Here is a 23732-nt window from a genome sequence, read left to right on the forward strand (position 1 = left end):
GTACCAACACACAACAATAGCATTCTGCTTAATGATCCTTTTAACTCCCGGAGACCACTGCACCAGGCACTCGACACAAATAACTATCTCACCACTCCATTTCCACCATCTCCTGGAGCAGGGATGCAATCAACACAATAGTAATTTCGTCAGAGCATTTTATGGATTGTCAACTCTGATTACAGGACAAAACTATCCTTCACCGATCAACCACATAGATTCACCTCTCCAGTCCAGGGCAAATGTGATGGCCACATCTGGCGACCCCAAGTTGTCCATCAGAGAGACGAAGTGAACAGAAGCATTTGGTTAGATGAATGGTTACATAGAATTTTGTCACACTAACTAGTGATGTGAAAAAGGGATATATATGGTAGCGGGTGTTGCTGCTCATGTAAACCTTGACAGGGACACACACACACACACACCCCTCCAAATCCTACAATCAGGCTTTAATAATTCAATTTCAATTTTATGTAGACAGTGAAATGCTTCTATACTTTATACACAGCCCTGCCACAATAAATGCAGCCACACAATCACCCATGCTCTGTACCAAAAGAAATGTGATCTCAGAACGCAACCCCTCTGATCCACAATGGAAAAAATAAAATAACGAGACATGACATTCAGGCGGATCTTAACACTCAAGCGACCTTACAAACGAAAGGCTAGACCAATGGAAAAAAGCTGCAGGAGTTAGAAATAGAAAATATGCTGTTTATTAGGGTTTTCAATTATTTTCTCCAAGTTCAATATGTAGTTGGTGATTATCATCACCCTGGCGTCTATATGTCGCATTTATAGCTCCTGAGCCTGCTTTACCTGGTGATTTGTTTTTGCTGAGTCCAATGCCTCTTCATAGTCCATGTGCTAAGAGACATCACAGTCCAACACCCCCAGTTAGCTATGGTTGATCCTTCCCTGCAGAAAGTATTCCTGGGCACATCTTGTAGCTTTTGTGCAGTTTCCCTGCTGTCAACTTTAACACAAGCAGCTGCAGAACACAGAGCAGTTCCGGCAGGTGGGTCTTGGAGGGCCTCTACCCAAAGACACCAGTGTCTCGGAGTCGTAGGGTCTGCATAAGGGTTTTGAAGTGTTCCAGGCTCCAGGCAGACATCTGATCCGGGACTGAACGCACATCAGGACGCAGTCTTTCAGCACTGCTGCTTGATGGGCTGAGGGACCAAAAAAATTGAATAAAGTTAACATCACTGACTCCTTGGTATCTGGGTTAGTTTTTGCATGGACTACTTAAGTGACCAAATAACCACACGGCATCAACAGGGAGATGGAAAGCGCCGCCTCCACTAACACCACAGATCGTCCGCTACCGCATGTCAGGCATTTGTACTTCATCCAGTGTTGGTTTATCCTCTGCATTCCGCTACGTTGTTTCAATTTCTCCCATTGTAAACACTAACCAGCAATTATCAAAATGCAAAGAAAAAACATCACAGGCTAAGACACTTGCATTCAACAACCAAGCTGAAATCTATTCAGAGCAGTTCTGCTGATCTGGAACATCCATTACAGGATAACTGCCCTGCGGAACGCTGCTGGTATATTTTCCTTCGGCTAGTTAGTGCCTTAAGTATTGGCTGTTCTGAAAAGCTGCCTGATGACAATTCTTTTGTCCCCTTACACCCCAGTTTAAGAGTGAACCAGCAATCCTAAATCTCAACGATCCCAATGCACTGCTATTACTTTGCTCTAAGCATATATAAAACTGCCAATCCCCTGTTTTAAGCTCATGCAGCACTTTAGTCCTGTTACCCATGTATCTGGATAGTGTATACTCCTGTATATACTGGCTCTGCACACTGTCACAGTACTAGTAAACCTGATTCCTGTCTGCATACACAGCTGTACTGTACTGGTTATCCTGTATGATGGGTACACACTGCATCATATGAATAAGAAGGAAAAAACTACTTATGCGTAATCCTTGTATATCATCGTAGGATTTTACAATGAATATAAAAGCTGCACATCTCTATCAATGTCGCTGGGCGCAAGTCTACATAACAACGCTTTGCAGATGTATGAGGAGATGACCAGGTAAGCGCCTGTAAACTTTACTGCAGCCCTTCTATGAAAAGTCCCCGTGAGTAATCACCTGTTCTCCTTAACACCAGGCTCTAGTATTCCCTCACGGTGGCTGAATGGCTGTTTGGCAGCATCATACAATATGTGAAAAAATCCAACAGGCTACAGATTGTTTTGAGCTTGCCAACAGTAAATATTTTTTTTTTCTTGTTTTCTAATATTTTATCTTTGTATATGTAATACTGGAGAACCCTTTTCGCATTTAGAGTGTGGTGAGCCTTCTAAGCTGGCAAGGACTGATTTGGAAAGAACAATGAAAGCAATTTTTGGACGGACGATGGGTGTCAGGTCTGGCATATTCAGGTTGCGGCGTAAGACCCTACATCACCACCAGCAGCACTGAGTGGCAGATTTCAGCTGGAAGTTGCAAATACAGCCTGTTGCTGAATAAGGAAAAAGAGGGCGGCCAGAAGGGGAGAGAGTGCCACAGGCAAAAAAGATAATTTAACTTTGGAGCTGATAATCATGTAGTGTTCCTTATGGAAGTGTCCTCAAAACAACCTTGCTCCTATGAAATGCTGCACTAGATTCCAACAGCACAAGGATTCAATTTTATTAACCAGACTAATAGCAGTGACAGCAATTACAGAGGGACCTTTTAAGAAAAGCTTTTAAAATCTGATCTGATTTGTGGAAGTGCCCAAAAGCAGACCCATTAAGGTAGACTTTCCTAAGGGCCAATGAGAAATCCTTTGCCACTGAAATTATGAAAGAGGTGCTACCTACAAAGTCAATTGCTCATTCCACCTCTCAAAAAGCCAGCAAAGCTGATTCTTTAAGCACTACTAACGAGGCCTTGTGTGAAATCTCACATGGAGCATAATGAAGATGCAAAAATACTTCTAGCAGAAGAGAGACGGAATCCGACTTGCCATTGGATGGGGCTTTAAATGAAGAAAGAAGCATTTCCTGTAGATGGAAAATTGTCTTGTCTCCAAAGGATAACATTTTACCAGTTCAAGAATCAGAGATACTGAATCTTTCATACTGGCAAAAGAGTAACATTTTGGTTACTGGCGTGCAGCTCCAGACAGTTGCTGGCTTTGAGTAACTAGCCGTTTAGAACAAGGAGTACTTTCGCTATGAGAAATAAAATACTCTGTGCACTCCCTCAGCACTGACGTTAGTCAGCATGGGAGAAACGCGGGCCAATAGATAAAACCAAAAAGGCTGCTAAATCCATTGAAACACTTTGCGGAGGATCTCAAATGTGATCTAGGAAACTCCCCCTTCTCAAAATCCACAGTCTTCAGCCGGGCTGCTTTCACTTTCATCTAATGTAGATGGATCGCGATCCAAACGGGGCGTTAATGGTTAACAGACATGTCATGACAGTTTGGTGCATATCAGATTTTAGACTGAGCCATAAAGAAAAATGTATTGAAAGTAACTGGCAGTACTGTAATGCTGTACGACTGGAACAATCCACCAATGCCCTGATGTCCTAGTTAGACACTAACTGCCTCCTGCAAGCCTCGTCTCTTGTCTCTGGGGAGCTCATCTACAAATCCCTGAGCAGACTCCCAAATGTATTAGACTTGGCGGAGGATCTGGAAGCTGTCATGTATGAGGTTCTAAAAATCTTCCTGTTTGCCTCATCTAGTGGTACCAAGGCTATGGATGGAGTTGTGAATCATTAACAAATCACTGATATAGTAACTGCATAAGATTGTTGATGAGATATGCAAGTCAACTGATGCTATTCCAGAGGTTTGTACTTTTTTTTAATGAAAGGTGGACCAGATACTTGAAAGAATCCTGCTAAGAGTTTCAGTGATCAAATATTTACTCAAATTGCACAATAGTATCTAGAAACACAATATTCATATAAACTTATAAGCAAACAGTGCTTTAGCCATAAATGGACAATCAAAACTGGCACGTTCTTACCCACGGGGGTCTTGCATCAAGTTTCAGAATTTTTCACCAACAGCAATATAGCGAATATTGGTATTAATCTATTTAGGTATTACCCCAAATACACAACTGTGTGTATTGGTGATAGTTATCATGTAGTAAAGAGGAAACAAAATGACAAAGTTAACTGAGTTACTGTTAACACTCGCTAAAAGAAGCATAACTATGCTCTGACAGCAATCCGTACCCCCCTATGCTGAAGACAAAGTCTTAGAGGAATGAGCTACTGATCAATCTGAAATCAGAAGGCAGGATTCAGGACAGAGAAAAGTTGCAGCCACATCCCCGTGGGATTTGACATTATCTGAACTCGAACCCCGTCGGAAGGCAGACTCCGCAAGGGACAATCCACTTTCTGAAATGCATACTCTGTATTATGCCCAATATAGGATGAAACAATGTTTGATGGAATATAAATAACAGTGATAGGTGTTGGCACCCTTAAAAAATCCACTCCTCACATACATCAATGTGGAATTTTTTTAAATGTAAGCAGAATGCACACCTAGTCTGTCATAAAATCAATACACACAGTATTTATATGGGATTGCTCGTGGAATTTTATTGCTTTTGTTGAGTATGTGCACAATGCTTGGAAACCAATAAAGAAACGTAAACTAAATATTGGCAGTGGACCAAAAGTATAGGAGGCTTCTAAGCACAATGTGTGGAGTTTCAAATACTTCCTAAATCCTAGTCTGGGGAGTAAAGAACAGCACATACTAACCTTTGACTCTCACCTAACCAGGATCTTCTGGTTATATCTACTGAAAAAGTGTGACTGGATACTCTAAGAAAGATTCTAAAGTGATTCAGAGTATGCATCCTAGAACTATGATTGGGTTGAATCCCTAGGAGGAGTTGTACGAAGCATTTATCCTCCTTTGGAGGATGCGCCTTTCCAGGACACCTCTGAATTGTAATATTGATCTTGGATCTCATGGGCCTCAAGCTGGAGATGCCCAGGTTTTTTCTTTGTCTTTCTGGAACTGGGCGAAAAAGAAACCCCCAATGGGGGGAGGAGTCTCCTAGGAGTTAGGATCATGATGCAGTACCACTCAACTGCTTTGGATGCTCAGGATGATGTGTTCCAGTGTCCCTATCCTCGGATTTTCATACCGAGAGCAGAGCCCTGATATCACTGTGCTGCACGACTCATTGATGAGGCCCAACTAGGTTGGAACGTATCTGGTGTTGACGTGTTCACTTTCAGAGAAGATGTGGCATAGCAGATCAGGCTGGACAGGCACTCATAATATACTTATGGTTGGTTGTAGTAACACAGAGAACAACAGACAGTATGGAATGCAATGCACATTGAGGAACCGGCAGTAGTTCAGATTAATTAAAATATGTGCATCTCTCCTTTCTTTACTGGAACCTCCGTGTGTCAGAGTGTACACAAGTACACAAAACAGCGATACAAAGCGAGACAGCAAGGAAATATGCGGGAAAGAGACAAGCCCTGAAAGTACAGTCAGCACGAAGTGCAGAAAAGAGATACAGATACTACAGAAAAGGACTTAGTCCTGCTTGCTCAGAAAGCTAGACTGGCTGATCTTTTGCCCTTCTGAAGTCAGGACATGATAGTTTAGTTAGAAAAATGAGTGCTTGGCCAAGGCCAAACGCGTGTTGAACTTGACAGAAGTTAGCTGAAAAGTGAAAAAAATATACTGTATGCCAAAACACTACTTACAGGTAACAAGCCAGAAAAAACATTGGGGCCAAACAGGAACATAAACATATTTCTTCAGTGAAAATAAAGGTGTATTGACTCACTTAATCACTACTGGATCATTGAAAGTAAGGAGGACCTCTGTGGCAAACTGCGGCAGACGGAAGAGGCACATGTAAATATTCACTGTGTTTCTGGCCTGGAAAAGGATCACAAACTTAGTTAATAAAGTATTAGAGGATTCTACATAATCTGCAATTCGATGTAAATCTGATTTTTTGGTTCACCCCGGATCTTAAAGCCAAGTAAGAGGCTGGTGCATCTGTGTGCCAGCTCTCTTCTCCAAGTACTGTGGGGGCTGCTGAAGGAAGGGCTGCAGTTTGTAGTGAATGCCCAATCTGTGTTCTGTCTCTCTAGTGGAGCACACAAATTGAGAATTAACTCTATATTGTTAACCTTCCACCAAAGAAATGCCAGCACTGATACTTAATAAAATCAACTATTTATCCAGCAAATGCTTTGGCCTTCCCCATCCCAGTGTGCATCAACAATTCTTGAATGAACTTGTTCACAACAAAAACCCTGTAAAACGTATATAGGCATGCCACTGCATGCCTTCCAAAAACAGGCCTTTGTAGGTGCTGCTGATTTTAGTTTTCAATGCCATCAACAGCTGTTCCCCTTATCTATCTCCCTTAAAACCCTGACCTGCTATGTACTGATTTGCAGCTTGCAATCTGTCTCCCAGAGCGTTCCAGGGGACACTCACAAAAACGAACTGTTCTACAAACTGCAATGCAATGGGGTCATCAACACTGTACCCCAGACACCACACCCAAATTTAATCAGCTGCTAAACTGCTGGCACACTCATGTGATGTCTTCCCAAAATGAGGAGAGAGGCCTACCTCTTCGTTAAACTTTGACACCAGCTGCCTTCCAGTCAGGAACCAGGCACTGGGGCATTCAGCAAGCATCAGCTGCTCTCCGGAAATGGGCTCAACACTCAGCACTTCCGACCTCTCCTGGCCACCAGCATCATTGGCCGAGGCAATGTCTTCAAAATGGTACCTGGAAACAGATGTGATGTTACAACATCTGCAAGCTGTTGCTAGAGCACACACCCATCTTCTAAGCCCCAAACCTTTCTAGTTAGTGGCTTTAGCCAATAAACTAGATGAGCAGCTTGCCAAGTCAGCAAGTACGCTGAATGTCATGCCAGTTGATTACAGAAAATTAAAGGATTCTCCTTAGTTGGAAGGGCTTTAAAATATGTGCTAGCACTTTAACATAACAAAACAAAGTGTGTAAAATGTTGAAAAACATGAAGTGATTCATAATAAATATAAATAGTGATAAAAATGTTAAAGATTCTGCCACACCACCAGTCCTGCAGACCCTTTTTCATTTATGGAAACCTATGGGAATGCAGTATAAAAAATAAAGCAATCATATGGGTCACTCTGCAGGAGCATTGAAGCGTAAATAAACTGTTTTTGTTTACAGACGTCCCTTTGTAAAAGCCATCCAACATAATTCCTCTGCCAAAAACAACGCAGCATTTTTTCTTAATTTCTTAATGGAGCCAGTTTTAACAAGCAAAAGATCCCTCACCTGCTGTACAATTAAAAGAGGAGCATTGACAAAGCTAATAAGTCTCCCCTTTGGGACCCACTGGCTTTGCCAATACCTTTGGGTGATGCTGTACAGCAGTTTACTGCCTGGTCTTCCCACCACCCCCATAGATAAATGTCAACAAATGTGGGCTTGGGGTGCATCAGAGGCGTGGGTGGCGGGAGAAAAGGGCGGGAGAAAAGGGTGGAAGAACCTGAACACAAAGGAGAGTAACGCTGGGGTGGGCGGGGAAGCATACGAGCGAATAAATACACAGTGTGGGGGCAGGGAGTTAATTACGGGGAGAAGCACACAAAAGAGTGCTTGCAAAAATGAGGGCAGCAGCAACATGGGGCACAGGGGAGGGGGCAGGTATTTGGCAGTGGGAGAAGTACAAGAGGGAGAGGGCGGGAGAAAAGGGCGGGAGAAGAGGGCGGGAGAAGAGGGCGGGAGAAAAGGGTGGGAGAACCTGAACACAAAGGAGAGTAACGCTGGGGTGGGCGGGGAAGCATACAAGCGAATAAATACACAGTGTGGGGGCAGGGAGTTAATCACGGGGAGAAGCACACAAAAGAGTGCTTGCAAAAATGAGGGCAGCTGCAACATGGGGCACAGGGGAGGGGGCAGGTATTTGGCAGTGGGAGAAGTACAAGAGGGAGAGACCTGGAAACCTCATGCACTCTAGTGGAAAGCTCAAAAAAGCCCCCTAGAAGTGAGTAGATAGGAGCCAGCCAATCAGAGATATGGTGAAGGGGAGGAGGGATAAACACAAGAATAACACGACGGGACTTGGAAAACCACTGAATAAGAAGAATACAAACAAGAGTGAGAATAAAGCTACTAACTGTACGCAATGGACGGAGTGAAAGCCCCTGTAAGGAGTTAGTAAGCCCCCAATAGCTTTGTGCAGCCACACCGCCTGCTGGCTCGACATTAGAAAGCCTTCATAAGGCCAGGGATCTCCAAATTGAGTGTTACGGATGATATCATGTACAAATTTCTTTTAACTACAGATATTCTACATATCAATTATAATTTATAAAATATCTCATATCAAATAGGCTTGATCATAAAGCAATTGGAAACCGTTTGATAGATGTGCATCTGTACCATCACACAAAAGGTTTCTGCAGGGTACCCCAGTGAGTGCGGAGTACAGCCTAGAGAGAGTGGTAGCACTATCAATTCGAATTGGCAGATCTATCATATATATTGCCTACATTTCTAAAAATACACTTAAGCATTTCAGCAGAAATCGGAAGTTAATTGTCCTAAAGTCATTTTTGTTCAGCGTTGACAAAGCATTATTCCATTAGGCCATTTAGTAGCCAGAAATTTTGGCCGTGAAAAAAACTAACACAAGCAACGGGGCTCAAGAGGGATTTACAGCCAACAAATTGGAAAGACATCCTTGAGCTTAATGTGTTGAAATATTGTTCACCACAAAGGCCAGAGTATTATGTACGTTTTTGAAACTGGAGTTCTCTTGTGGCCGAACTATATAATGGACCCCATATTGTTGTCAGATCAGAGAGACTCTATCATTAATATCGGATTAAGCTAGAATTGAAATTTACAAGATACATTGGATCCCAAATGTTGAAAATGCATCCTTCCAAATAGCCATCAGTGCTGAATGCATTTTGAATGTAACCTCTTGGAACAAAATTGGATTACGAGAATTTAAATGAATGATTACGTTGAATTTTTCTACTGGAGTTAAGAGCCAGAAGAGTAGAGATGTCTGCCTTAAGGTGCATTTACTTTTCATATATTTTACATTTTCTTACATCCGTGTTGGACACTCGGAACATATATTCTGCAGTGAGGCTGGGTAAGCCATGCTTTTTGTTGAGCTTATAGAACGTTCAAAATAACGAGCCAGACGATATATTACAAGCATTCTTTCTGAACTCACCAACATTACTTAAAATGGTTCTAGCATACTCATTTACTCAGATTGGTGTAAATCAGTGCTTTATTTGTAAATATAAATGTGCCAGTGCTCAAAGCCCTCGTCTTGAACACGCGGCTCCTGCAATTAAATGTGTGAACACGGAACATTGAGGCAGCGTAATCCTGAAGCCTTTTGGGGCCTCTTCAATCCATTTACAGTCTTTCTCAGCCCTTCAGCTCACTCTTGCAGCTTTATGCTTTCTCCCTTCGTGACGCTTTTTCGTTTTTCTCTTCCTCCATCTTTCCCATATGTGCCTTTTCCTCGCAGTACATGCTTGACGCAGAAAAATAAGCGCCGGCCCTCAAAAATAGGAGCCGGTGCTTCGTACCGGAATCAACAAGCACAAATTAAGCACTGGTATATATCACAATCATACAGTTTAGGTTGTTGCTCTCAGAGTTTGATAAATTATTTGTTTCTACCTGTCAGCCTTGGTGAGGCTCGCTTAGGTTCCAGAATAGTGATCTCTGTAAGCAAAATTAACAAATGTATTCCTGAACCATCTTTCTTCTAGTTCCAGAAAAATAACTCTTTTCTAGAGAGCAAACAGATTGATTTACTAGAATCAGTGGTTTAAAAAGCATTCTTATGGCATGTTCATTTAACAAAAGATCTTATTCTGTGATCGTTCCCCGATGATTTCACAATCCAGCATTATGTAACAATTCTGTCTCTTTTCCTTCAGAAGAGATCCAGCATATTTTTGAGTCAAGTAGCGCGATCTATGGAGCCTGTTAATTGGCAAAGCAAGCTTCAGGGACATCTTCCTTTGCAAGTACCTACAACAGAAGCTGGACTTAGTCGGATCCCAAGCCTGAATCCTTGCTGGGGTGTAGTACCAATAGGAGGCCACCTTATAGGCGGTCTCTGTACCTGCCGCATTGTAAGCCGTATGATGTGTCCTGTAGAAGATGCCCTCCCACTCCTCATCAGACAATTCCCTTTCCAGTTCCCTCTCCCACCGCAGCTGACCCTTAGTCTTAGGCGGACGGGCCTCCCCGTAAGAGACCGTAAAGCTCCGAGATCACCCGCTTATCGTCCTTTTTCACTAGGATCCATTTTTCAAACGGTGTTAACGGCCTATCTATTAATGCTCTATTAGCTGGCAACATGGCCCAGTGTCGTATTTGATAATACATCATCCTGTCCGCCTCTGTTAAGCCATATGTCTCCCTCATCTGGTCAAAGGAGATCATCCCCTGCTCGTCGAAAAAATATCCAACCCTTTTGCAGCCCCCTTCGTACCAACGGCGCAGTGCTTCCCACTGCAGGCCCGGTCCAAAATCAGGGTTCGCACCCAGGGGGGTCATTGGGGATGGGAACGTCGTCAGCCCCAATCTGCTAGCCACCACATCCCACACCCTCGTTACTTCTGTGACCGGGGATGCGTACAGCCTGCGCTGCTCTATGGCGGCGCCGGAGCCAGGGCTCCTTCCATATATGGGAGCCCGCCAACGCTTGGTCCATGAAGCACCAATGTTTCTCGGAAGACGGGCGACTCCATTCTAATAGAAAACGCAATTGTGCTGCCTGAAAGTATCGTAAAAGGCAGGGGACCGCCAGTCCTCCCACCTTCTTGGGGCGATACAACACCCGACGTGGAAGCCGCGCTGCCCTTCCCTCCCAAATGAATCTCAGAACCGCCGTTTGAAGGGTTGCAATCGTTTGTGGCGGGGGCGCCACCGGAAGTGCCTGAAACACATACAGAACGCAGAAGGATGGTCATCTTCACCGCCGCCACCCTGCCCAACCAAGACAGTTTAAGTCTCCCCCAGGTCTCTAGATTGCGCTGCACCTCCCGGGTCAGTTTCGTGTAATTCAGCGTCGCCGTACGAGCAACAGAAGGTGCTAAATCAACCCCCAAATACGAGAGTTTCGAGGAAGACCATGTAAAATGGAATAGGGCCTTCAGATCTCTTTCATGCTCTGCACTGATGAACCTGCTCATGGCCTGCGACTTTAGCATATTCATCCGGAATCCCGAAACCCAGCCAAATCCATCTAGTATCCCCATTAGTGCGGGCAGTGAGGTCGCAGGTTCAGCCAGGGTAGGAATCACATCATCCGCATACAATGAAATGATTTGCTCATCGCCCCCAAACTTCACGCCCGTGATCTGAGGGTTATCCCGTAGCCGCTGCGCCATGGGCTCCATATAGAGCACAAACAGGAGCGGCGAAAGCGGACACCCCTGCTGGGTCCCTAGTTGAATTGAGAACGGCAAAGAGAGCATCCCATTGACCCGGACCGCCGCCCGAGGCGCCTGGTTGATACAACGGATCCATGCCATAAAACCCGGGCCCAACCCAAAGCGCTCAAGCACCCTGAACAGGTATGGCCAATGGACTCTATCGAACGCCTTTTCGCCATCAATAGAAAGGAAGAGCACCTCCCTGCGTGAGCGATCTGTTTTATCCAATAGATGGAGTAATCGCTTGGTATTATCACTACACTGCCTGTGCGGTATAAATCCTGCTTGATCGGTATCCACAAGGCCCGGCATATAATAATTGAGACGGTGTGCCAGTATTCCAGTGAACAATTTGGCTTCGATATTCAAGAGGGAGATCGGCCTATAGGACGCGCATTCCTCGGGATCCTTCCCCGGCTTAGGAATAACCTCAATAGTGGCATCCAGCATACTAGCCGTGAGAGCACCCGTCTGTCGAAAGGAATTAAAAAGCCGCACTAATATCGGTACAAGTTCCATTCAGAAGGTCTTACAGAAAAGTGCTGAGAAATCATCGGGCCAGGTGACTTCCCGACCTGCAAATGTGCAATTGCTGATATGACCTCTTCCGCCCTTATAAGTTGATCTAATGTAGTCGCCTCTCTCTCGGCCAAAGAAGTAATTGCTAAACCCTCTACGAAGGCCTCAGGAGCTACATTACCCGGATCCTCAGCCCCATATAGTCCCCAATAGAATTCCGCAAACGCCTCCGCAATTTGATCGCTCGTGCGCGCTTCCGCTCCTGAGGGAGAACAAACCATTTTTATCATTGACGCCACGCGCTGCGCTTGTAGCCGTTGTGCCAATAGCTTCCCACATCTATTACTTCCTATATAATACTTATGCTTAAGGCGCTACTGCATTCTCTGCCCTGTCCCAATCCAACCTCTTCAACTGCTTCCTTACTTTCTCAAGCTCACGCCAGACTCTTGGAGCACCGGTATGTTTATGTGAATGCTCCAGTACCATCACTCTCTGTTCTAAATCCTCTCTCAACAGTCTCCTTGCTTTATTATCCCTGGCGGACAGCGACACCACCTCGCCTCTCACCACAGCCTTCAGTGCCTCCCACAGCGTCGCCAAGCATGTGCTCCCATCATCATTCAAGCTAAGGTAGTCTATTATTGCACTACGAATCGCCTCTACTGTTGCACCGTTCTGCAGCATTGAGTCTCTGAATCGCCACCCCGATGCCCCCACCCGCTCCATACTCATAACAACCTCAACAGTAACCGGAGCGTGATCCGACAAGTCTTGAGGCTCAATCGCTGATTCCCTAACTCGGGGAAGGAACTCTTGCGAGGCCAAGAAAAGGTCACGCCTAGCGTATGTCTTAGTCGCTGCCGAGTAAAAGGAATAGTCCCTTAGCGTGGGGTGTGCCCTCCTCCACACATCCTCCAGGCCGCACTCACCCAGCCACTGACGACGACCCCGTCTGCCCATAACGGTGACCTGAGCGGTCCAAGTCACTATCCATCACCAGGTTAAAATCGCCCCCCACCAGGATGGCACTGTCCGGAGATTGCAGCAGCTGGGTCAAAGCCTGTTTTAGGAAGACTTCTTGCTGGGTATTAGGCGCATATAAGGAAGCAATAGTAAAAGAAAAAGCCCCCAACCTCATTCTCATGGCCAGAAGCCTACCTTGCACCTCATGCAGTTTTGTCACCACTTCCCCGGGGAATGAGCACGCTAATAGTATCGCAACCCCTGCATGCTTCGATGATGCCGAAGACCAAAACTGCCTAGGGAACCACTTAGAGCGCATGCAATGAATTTCCTTTTGGACGAGATGCGTCTCCGGCAGCAGCCATATGAGACTCCCCGACCTCTCTAAGGCGGACAGGATGGCTAGCCTCTTCGTTGGATTATTGAGCCCACGGACATTCAAGCTTGTACATTTAATAGTCATACCCTAAAATGGAAGCAGTAATCAAGAAGGGAGAGACCTCACGGGAAGACCACCCCCCAGGCCAGATCATCAACCACCTCAAACGCCAGAGCCTGAGAATATCTCCACACAAAAGCCAGCATTGCAGGGAAACCCACCAACATTCAAAAAATGCGCACAACAGGTGCTCACAACCAAGAAGTCCTCGCACATCCATCTTCACGAGGAAAAGTCTCCACAGGGCAGTACAACCGTTCATGTTTGGCGAACCAGGTCCATCGCCCCCGCCGCCCCGACCCTCTTCAGCGGCCAGCAGGCCATAAGCATCGCGGCCATCCGCAGTTCGGGCCTCTCCGATCTCCCCTCCTCTAGGCATGAGTTCCGGCGGCCACGCTGTTCAGAATGGATTCCCTCTCCGACCTCAGCAGCGAAGCCGCAGGACGCTGCAGTTTCCTTCTTTTCTCCTTCCGCCGCCAACGTGGGCGTTCCCCACCAGGCAAGCTCGCTTTCTCGCTCGCGTCCTGGCAACGCTCCTCCAAGCCCAGGATCCAATTTGCTTCCGATGTGGATCTCACTTGCCGGAGCTGTTCCTCCCACCAGAAGACTAGGCGGAACGGGTGGCCCCAGGAGTAAGACACCTTGTGCGCCCGCAGGTGCTCTGTAATGGGATTAAATTCTCTCCGCCTCTGCAAGGTCCGCAGAGAGGTCGTGGAATAATTGGAGCTCATGTCCTCTAAAAAGTACCTGCTGAAGATTGCAAGCCCAAGGATATTCTCTTTAAGCCCAAAGTTGTGGACACAAGCTAGGATGTCCGGGGGCAGTCTCCAGGGCCACCAGCGCGGCCCACACGATGAACTCTATCCAAGACTATCTCCTGGGTCTCATCCGGGCCCAGCAGTGAGCGAAACAGGCCCACCACGTAGTCCCCAATGTCGTCGTCGTCCTCCTCCGCCCCCACCGGGGCCCCTCTGATGCGAATATTATGTCTCCTTGAGCGATTTTCCAAATCCTCAACCGCTATCTGGAGGAGGTCCTGCTGCTCTCGGAGGCGGACGACCTCCTGTTGCAGGCCCGCCACCTCCTCACCTCGAGAAATCTCGCCGTCTTCCATCTGCGCAACTCGCTCTCCCAGGGAGGTAACCTCTCCTCGCAGCTCCTTCACCTCCTGAGAAATGACCCTACGAAGCTCCTGGATGTCATTCCGGAGCGAGTCAAACAGGGAGGTTAAAAAGCCCTTTGTGACCGGGGAGCTCTCATCCGGGTCCATCTCCGTCCGCCCCTCTAGGGATTTTGTCGCCGGTGGATCCTCAGCCACACCACCCGATGCCAGGCGGGCCCCCGTCAACATTTCTCTGACTGATCGCTCCCGCTTGGATTTGGACGCCGCCATGGCACGCGCGTGCGGTCACAGTTAGCTGGGTCACCCTCCTGGGTCTCCCCACAAGCTCCGTCTGGGACTGAATCACCAGAAGCTGACGTATCAAAGATTGCGCCTGGCGTTGCAATTTGGAGCCTCCTCTTACCAATCGACGCGTCTCTGTAGCGTCCGCACCATCACTCGGGGTCCGCACTTACTTCTCCACCTTGCGAGTGATTACAGTGACCTCGGGGCAAAGCGGCGGCCTCTCTTATCTCTGCCCACACTTCCAGGCCTCTCCACTGTCCTGGAGAGACCAACTGGGGAGGGGGGAACTCCCCTCCGACCCCCCAAGTCCGATAAACAGGGCGCCCCCACTACGGTCCCGACCGCTCGCGGGTCCCAGCGCCATCCTTCTGGGGCTCCGGCCCACGACCCAGGAAGCCGCCGGAGCAGGGCCCACCTCGCGGCCCAGGCCGCCGCCCAAGCTGCTCCGCGGCCCCGGGCGCGAATCAGGGCTGGCCGCTCTTTGCTCGCTGAGAGCACCGCCGTGCGCCGCTCAGTCTCCGCTGGGCGACCACCAGACCGCTGCAGCGCCCGCCGCCTCGGAGGGCCTCAGGGCGTCCCCCTGCTGGGCCGCTCGACGATATTCTGGGCCAGGGCGGCAGAGCTCGGACGGACACGTCCTCTCACGCCGCCATCTTGGCCACGCCCCTCAAAGAGTTTTTATGCGGTCAATATGTTTAGAAGTATTTCGGTTTTCTAAAGACTATTTTCCAGGGGAAAAAAGATTGCACCAATGAGTACATTCTTCTAATCTCCCCATAACAGCTACTGGTCTGAATTCTGAATTAGTATCTGCGCACATTACCATTAAACTCATTTGTAATTTTCACTACTTAGAGGATTCAGGGAGCACTGGTGAGAATCTTATTACAAAACAGAAATATACCGGTCACAGGGAAAAAAGAATCACTTGCCCCTTTTGCTGCCATACAGTCAGGTGACAAATTATGGCAGGGTTCTCAATGTATCAAAGTTCTGATAATATCATCTCTGAGTTTGGATCCTAGAAAGTCTCTGATTTTGTCACCTTTCAGAAAATCAAGGTTGGGGGTAAAATGGAAGCAGTTGTTCCAGGACTTTAATTTTCAGCGAGTCTGTGTACACTCATAAACTAAAAAGTCTGGGGGTATCAAAACAAACCCTCTCCAATCTGTAAAAGTTTCGAAATTAACTCCTGATAGGTGCAGGGGCAAAACGTTTCACAGGACAGGGAAAAATACGGGGTGTACAGAAGGTGAATATGAAATTGCCCGGCAGATTTCCCGCAGGTGCACTGTTTTAACTTTCTTTAAGATTTGGGCCCCTCATTTATTTTTATGTTGCTCCACCACATTTGTTTACTCACCTGGCAGCGTTGGCATCTACCACTGCCTCCTGGTACTCCAGCAGTTCCACAATGATGCTCTGGTCCATGTGGCGGTGAGCAAAGACCTCCTGGTTGTCGGGTATCTCACGAAGTTCACTTAAGATAGAGAAGAGAATAGAACAAAATGAACTTAACACACCTCAATAGGTGCATACATCTTTTCCAAAATGCTAACAAACATGAGAGCATGTCAACAGCAAACCTATGACAGAATACTTTCCCCAAAGGCTCATGATATGTGCTCACCATCCCCAGACTGTTGATACAAGCTCACCCACAAACCCTTCACACCAGTTCGAACCCAAACTTGAAAGGCAGACTTCAAACTCTAGACGAGCATGCACCTTAATACAAGCTTACACACTAGCCCTTGACAGAACCTGGAACCAACCTCTGGGCATGTTTGCAGAGCTGCAAAGTCACCAGAACTAAGGGACGAGCTAGTGGATTCTTTTAAACTTGCTTTCATATAGCGCCCTTTTTGTAATACTGGCAGTATGGCATCTCAATCAACAGGCGTTATTACCAAAACCAATGATACTCCATGTACCAAACTTTGAAAGGTAATATGTGAGGTCTCTGGGGATTGGAACAAAACAAAAGTCACAAATTAAGCTCTTTATCAGGTATGTAAGCTATTAAGCTTTCTGACCAAGCACCTTAGAGACAATCATGTTACATACCAAGATGCCTAAACAGAACTACCATCAGCGACATTCACTCTGCATCCGTGACACAAGGACCAATAGTGGTCTACGTCATAACCACATGAGCAGGGATGCCAGTGACCCAGAAATTATAAAAGAGCAGGAATCAGGCCACATAAACCCAACACGCAGGCAAATGCACTACCTCTCGATTGTAAGAGCAGTAACAGCAGCTATGGGGAAAAGCCTTCAAGCAACTCGAGTTTTCTCTGAGGCCTGGTTTACAAACTACCTGTGACCCACTACGCCTAACTCTTCCATGATGGCCGTCACGTTGCCAATAACAACAATGACAGAAACATAGGCATGGCCATCATTCACCACTGCAGCAAAATCCAAGGGTCGAAATGTTTTAAATGTAATTATTTTGAACCGCACTAACACGCCATTTAACGGACACCCCATAGCCCAAACTGTCAATAGATTAGCCTCATATCCGGTCCAACAGAGACAGTGGGTTGGGTCTATGTTCGATCATAACAAGTGTCCAATGACATTCACCAGTGAATGGGCCTTACTTGGGTGTGGAGGTAAGGTATAGGATCTCAGTCCCTTCTGGGATAATGAGGCGGGCAAGGCAGGTGGTCCCAGTTGGGTTCGACTGAGTCCAGAAGACCTAAAAAGCTTAGTTTTTAATTCTCTTTTTAAATTAAGAGTGCAGAGAATGTGAAAGGAGGCTGCAGGATGTTGTTGTCTTGCAACACGTAAAATGTAATGCCTGTAAATGAATTGCATGCATTCAGCAGTCAGGAAAGCAAAACTGAAGCACTTTTTTTTAATTCTGAAGTGTGCTGGCAACTGAGATTTTAATAGCATCAAAACAAATAAAGACACTTCACTTGGTGATGCACAGATGATAAATATTAACAGAAACTTAATGACATCAATAAAACTGTGCAACTTTAGTGCCCATTTCAATGGAAGTGGCATTGTCTGTAAATAATAATGCACTGCCCCACGATATTTTAGTTATATTAAAAAATGTCCTTCCCTCATATCCATAAAGGTAGGTGGGTCGCAAACATATGTCATTCTATAAATTGGGTTGTGATTATAAAATTTTCAGGAAGCACTGTTATACATGCTTCCAGCAGCAAGCACAGCGACCAGAAGTATGCCAAAATGCTTCTGGTGGGGGTGGAAGTTGCAGGAAGTTATGCCTCTAAACGCTTCAAGCATGCACTGCAGCTACTAGCGGAATGTCTAAATGCTTCCACCAAGCAGTGTCGCAGTTGGCTATGTCTCTAAATGCTTTCAGCATGCAGTGCAGCTATCATCAACAAGCTAGACATGCTTCTAAATGCTTTCAGCATGCAGAAATACTACCAGCAGCAAGTCTAAGGCCCTCATTACAACTTTGGTGGTCTTGGCTGCAGTATCTCTGGCTCCCTATTTTGACTTTTCCGCTGGCCCAGTGGAAAAGTCACATCAACACTGCAGCCGGCTAGTAATAGAGCCGGAGGCAATGTTGATGTGCAGCGGGTGCAGTAGCACCCGTTGGGCATATCACTGCCCGAAATTCAGGCAGTTAAATGCGCGATGGGGCTCTGCCTGGGGGCCCCTGCACTGCCCATGCCAAGTGCATGGGCAGTGCAGTAGCCCCCAGGGGCACTCCGAGTGCCCCTTACCGCCAGCCTTTCCATGGCCAGACTGGCGGTCGGGGACTCATAATCCCCAGGGCAGCGGTGCTTGGGGGTTATGACCACCTGGCAGTATGTTGGAGGGGCTGGCTATTGCGCCATGGCCATAATAGCTAGTGAAACAACGCCAGCCTGTTGGCGGTGTTACCGCCAGCTTACCGCCGGCCGCCAGGGTCGTAATGATGCCCCACATGTGTCCAGCAAGGAGTGTTGCAGCTAGCTATGCCACTAAATGCTTTCAGCATGCGTGCAGCTATCAGCAGGGAGCTATACATGCCACTAAATGCTTTTAGCATGCATGCAGCTATCAGCAGCAAGCTATACATGCCTCTAAATTATTTCAGCATGCGTGCAGCTATCAGCAGCGAGCTATACATGCCTCTCAATGCTTTCAGCATGCGGTGCAGCTACCAGGAAAAAGCTATGCTTCTGAATGCTTTCAGCATGCACTGCAGCTACCAGAAGCACCTTTACATGCGTCTTCCAGCTATGCCTCCTAATAATTCCACATGGACTGCACCTACCACAGTGCCTATTAATGCCTCAAGAACTGAGATGTCACAGTGCTGATTACAGAAATTGCAAAGTCAATTGTTTTTATGTATCAAAAACTGCAGCACAAATTTTTTAAAAAGCATGTGCCTTTTAGCATCACTTTGTCTACAAGCAGACCAATTAACAATCCGGAAGTCTGTACCTCACGTCCTGGAAATCTGGAGGGAGTAATGCAGAGAAGGCACCTCCAAAGAGCATGTGCTCCAGAGCCTCGCCGTTCTCCATCCCGCTGCTGCTGGTACGTATGGAACTAAACCTTCTGCCACAGACCCTTCAGTTTGGAGTAAGCTCTTGAAGAATGTCCTCAGTGGTTCTAGACACACCTTCTACATTCTCTTTCAGATGGCTAACTTTAGTGGGCGCCCATCTGTAATGACATAAAACAATTACGAGTTACAAAGTGTACATGGCAACCGTCAAGATTACGGAGTAAAAAGATAGATTATCATTTTTTCACATTGTCTACCCTAAATGAATATAGAAGATAACACCACACTAGAGACTGTGTACAATCCTGGCAATTCACTTCAGGCTTACTAACATCATCCAAATAGTCTTGTAGCACATTCACATTTCCTTGCAATACATTTTCAAAGTTGTCGCAGATCAACCAAAGGTAACGTTTTGGTTCTACAGGTTTGAAAATCTGCTGGCACACCTAAAGATGACTAATTGGTCAGTGCCCATACATACCAAAGCCCCTGAGTTATTTGGAGAATTAAGATTTTTAAGTGAAACATGAAGCTATTATAGCCTTCTCCCTTATAAAACTGTCTCCACTCCATTGTAGTAAATGGTGAAATCAAAGACACCCCATACCTATTATTTTATCTCAATCTCCCTGTTAGGAGGTTCCAAAGTAGTTCTGAACATCAATAACTTCTAATAAGTTACATTATAAGGGCCCTGTGACATTGTAAGTGCGTCCAACGTAACCTTAAGTCAACTGGAATAATAGTAAGAGGGGTTAATTCCTCGCCAGCACAGGCAGGTACAATTGCTTAGTATTACTAACAAAGTATGTGGAGAGAAATGTAACTTTGGGCACTCCATTAAACTGTTCACTGCTTATGTTCCTCCGCTTCCACGAGTATGAGAGAACACGGATAAGATGTTCGAGGCAGACTACAAGCTGCTCGACGCAGAAAAAGCTTGCACTCACATATACTGCTCATTATACTAAAGTAATCTGATGACTCCATTTTACCAAAGAAGCGGTGGTCCTGTTCTGCGTTCTCCGTTTCCAACCTACTGCATTCTGGTATTGTTGTTCTGGTTCTCTTTAGGCTGGTGGTAGCATACAAAATTACTAATGCCTTCAGTGGCACCATCAGCACGATTTTTTTTAAGTCAAGAAAACTATGCATGCTGAGGGTTTTAAGTCCACTGCCCCTACTTATAGGGAGGGAATAAAACTATTACTCACAACTCTTTAGTTTCCTGCGCCACCACATAAGAAGCTCATCTAGTTCATTGTTTATCTTTGTGCATTGCGGGACCTGTAGCCCTGATTTTATGATGGAATAAAAAAATGACCACAAGTCCCTGAAATCTGTTATGTTGTAATTGTTGTTTTTATCCTCCAAATGAGAACAGATTTTAATAGTACTCATGAGGTTTGTACCTGGTTCAGCATGAAAACAATAGCGTGAAGGTGAAATACAGGTGGAGGGAGGGACAGGTGGAGGGAGGGACAGGTGGAGGGAGGGACAGGTGGAGGGAGGGACAGGTGGAGGGAGGGGCAGGTGGAGGGAGGGGCAGGTGGAGGGAGGGGGAGGTGGAGGGAGGGGGAGGTGGAGGGAGGGGGAGGGGGAGGTGGAGGGAGGGGGAGGTGGAGGGGGAGGGGGAGGGGGAGGGGGAGGGGGAGGGGGAGGGGGAGGGGGGCAGGTGGAGGGAGGGGGAGGGGCAGGTGGGGGGAGGGGCAGGTGGGGGGAGGGGGAGGGGGAGGGGGAGGGGCAGAGAATATATATATATATATATATATATATATATATACACGCATACACACATGGTTATTTAAATATCACTTACTACTACCCTGGGGCAAGAATTGCTTTTGCCAACCCCGCTTTCTGCAGGTATCGTTTGTACCACTGCCCACACAAAGTTGCCGAAGGATGGCAAATGTCCCACTTTTTGCCACTCAAAAGAGAAGGGGACTGGAGCTACAAACTCAGCACACTCGAGCAGAATGTACATTTCTCTCTTTCAGCCTTATTTAAGCTGCAAAAGAGATGCCTGTGAGAGACTGAGAGGGAAGGGCAGCAACACAGGAAGGAGTCTTACACAATGCAGGGTTGGAGGACTTTTAGCTATAGAAGTGTAGATCAAGCAGCCTTCTGTTAAAGAGCCCTGGATGTTTCAACGATGTATTTGAAATGCCTTTGGTAGTAATTTTTCCCATGATGCCTGTGCTCACATACTGTCAGATTAACTAGCAAAGACAAAGGAGTATGATTTGTTCAAAATCAAAACATTTTTTTAAAAGAAGAACCAGAAAGTGCAACACACTACTACTTGCTCCAAAGTATACACATTTTCTACTGTATTATATTTTAGCGGATACAACACAGAATTGGGCATTGCCCCTTTCTCGCATATGATATACAAGGCGATGTGATGAACGATACACTTGCTAGCAGCTTTTAAACTGCTTCTAAGTACCCCCAACCTTGCCAAAAAAAAGAAGCAGAGTATCAAGTTCGGAAAGCTATTGACCAAGACAACGCAATTTGGCCAAAAAGCAGGATGGGATTAAAATGATTACTCCTGATTCCAGTTTCCAGGCAGCCACAACTGGCACAGCAATGCTTCTGATGACAAGACAGAGCACTTCCCCTGTAACGGGAATGGTCACTGTGGGGTGTGCCCAGCCCAGATCTGGCATTCAGTGATCATTCCCAACCTATTCCAGTGCAGTGGCACAGCAGATGGCGGGGTGCGTGGACCAGGACAACACGGGGGCACCTAAATATTGTGGACTACCAAGTACATGTATTTTTCCAAAAATGATATTCAATGGGAACGTTCACCAATGCAAGCACCGGGATCCACAGAGCGTGAGCGGGTCTGGATCCGGAGTCCAGATGCTGGAGCCCGGCCATTTAATATCAAACCGGAAATAACACAGCCTCGGGAGCCAGACGTGTTTACGTCACACGCACAGAAGTAGAGCACGGGTGGCTTGCGGCTACGTAATGCGTCACGGGAGCTCCTCACCAGCCCAGACTTACAGAGCGTTTCCGCCTCGTACACTCACACGGCCTGGCCACCAGTGCCAACAAGCCCAGGGCGACTTCCGGTAGAGTTGACATCTGTACATTCGCATCACACGAGCCTGGCATTCCCTGACAGCGTGGGCAGTTTAGCAGCTGCTGTCAGCGATGCCTGTACACGGCTTTGTCTTGCAGCCAATGAGTAGCTGGCCATGTTTTTTAACCAGCCAATAGTTGGAGACCAGACCCATAATAAGCAAACCCCCAACCAATCGCAACACTAGTGCACTTTTTCAACCAATGAACTTTCCAGCCACCGTTTCCGTCTTCTGATTGGTTGTGAGCGTCCAGTTATTCTCACCCCTCTTAGTAAGCGAGAAACTACCTCACTTAAGCAGAAACATGTACTTGGGATACATTTCACTTTCAAATAATGGCCAACCCATGCAAGTTCTGAGTAGTTGTTATTCCAGGATACCCTGCCCTTAAAACTGCACAATTGATGACACAGTGGCATCTTCTTTTAGTTTCTGCTTAAGACATGTAAACCTGTAATGTGTATAATATTTACGTGTGGTCGCATTATTCTATACCTTATTTTACATTTAGACTTAGTCAACTGTATGCATCATGTGTTTCCGATTAACTTTAGATTATGTATCGTTATATTGGCATAAGTGGGCCAGTAATGTTAAAGTGGGGGTCCACAGGCGTCAAAAGGTTAGGAACCACTGCCCTGAACCTTTGCACTTACATTCCGAGTGCACATATGTGCGGTTTACGTGTAGCAGCAAAACTGTGTATGAGTGACAGTCTTATTATTGGTACTGGTGGGATCTATTTTGGATACCCTCTTGTTTAGCATGGCATACGATGGAGACGGGATACAGCTTACCCAGACAATGGAAGTGTATTGACTGTATTCTTGTGGTTGGAGATCCAAACACTGAAATGAGCGAGGATGGAGGTAAGGCTACCCTTAGAAATTCAGTGAGGCTCTTGTTAGCAAAGTCCTGCTGATTAGTTCATCCTGTAAATAGTAATTTTAATGGTGGTAGGACAGCAGTTTCTCTTGTTTGAGCTTTGAAAGTTTCTCAATGGACCCATCTTTTGTCTGCCACTGAATATTGCTTCAGCAAGGCTGAAGACCAATGGCATATCAAAACGTGAAAAGCCCCCCTGCAATCAGTAGGGGGTTGAGGTGGTCCCCTCCAGTACAGATAAGCCTGGGCCACCCCTCGCACCATGGGGACAGCAGGGGGCCCCAGTTACGCCCCTGCTTAATACAGGGAGTACCTTTCAATGTGCCCTGTTATAGATACTCCTACTTGGAGCCAATATGATTGCCACCTGCTGTGAGATCCACCATCCTGCACAAATGTTTGGTTTGACAAAAGGTAAGAAAATTACATTTGAAAGGAACCAACCCAAACCTCT

At 46.4% G+C, this 23732-nt stretch overlaps 1 protein-coding gene across 1 annotated transcript; it reads right to left on the minus strand.

Annotated features, from left to right (window-relative positions):
* Positions 1–706: 706 nt before the first annotated feature.
* On the minus strand, positions 707–22481 carry RANGRF (RAN guanine nucleotide release factor). Its single transcript, XM_069218715.1, has 6 exons — positions 22314–22481; positions 19223–19447; positions 16158–16274; positions 6609–6771; positions 5806–5900; positions 707–1178 (listed from the first exon to the last, which is right to left on the minus strand). Exons 2-6 carry the CDS (start codon positions 19303–19305, stop codon positions 1043–1045), a joined length of 594 nt encoding a protein of 197 aa, XP_069074816.1. The 5' UTR covers positions 19306–19447; positions 22314–22481; the 3' UTR covers positions 707–1042.
* Positions 22482–23732: the final 1251 nt, after the last annotated feature.

The sequence above is a fragment of the Pleurodeles waltl genome, chromosome 12 (assembly GCF_031143425.1).
Source record: "Pleurodeles waltl isolate 20211129_DDA chromosome 12, aPleWal1.hap1.20221129, whole genome shotgun sequence".
Classification (NCBI taxonomy): domain Eukaryota; kingdom Metazoa; phylum Chordata; class Amphibia; order Caudata; family Salamandridae; genus Pleurodeles; species Pleurodeles waltl.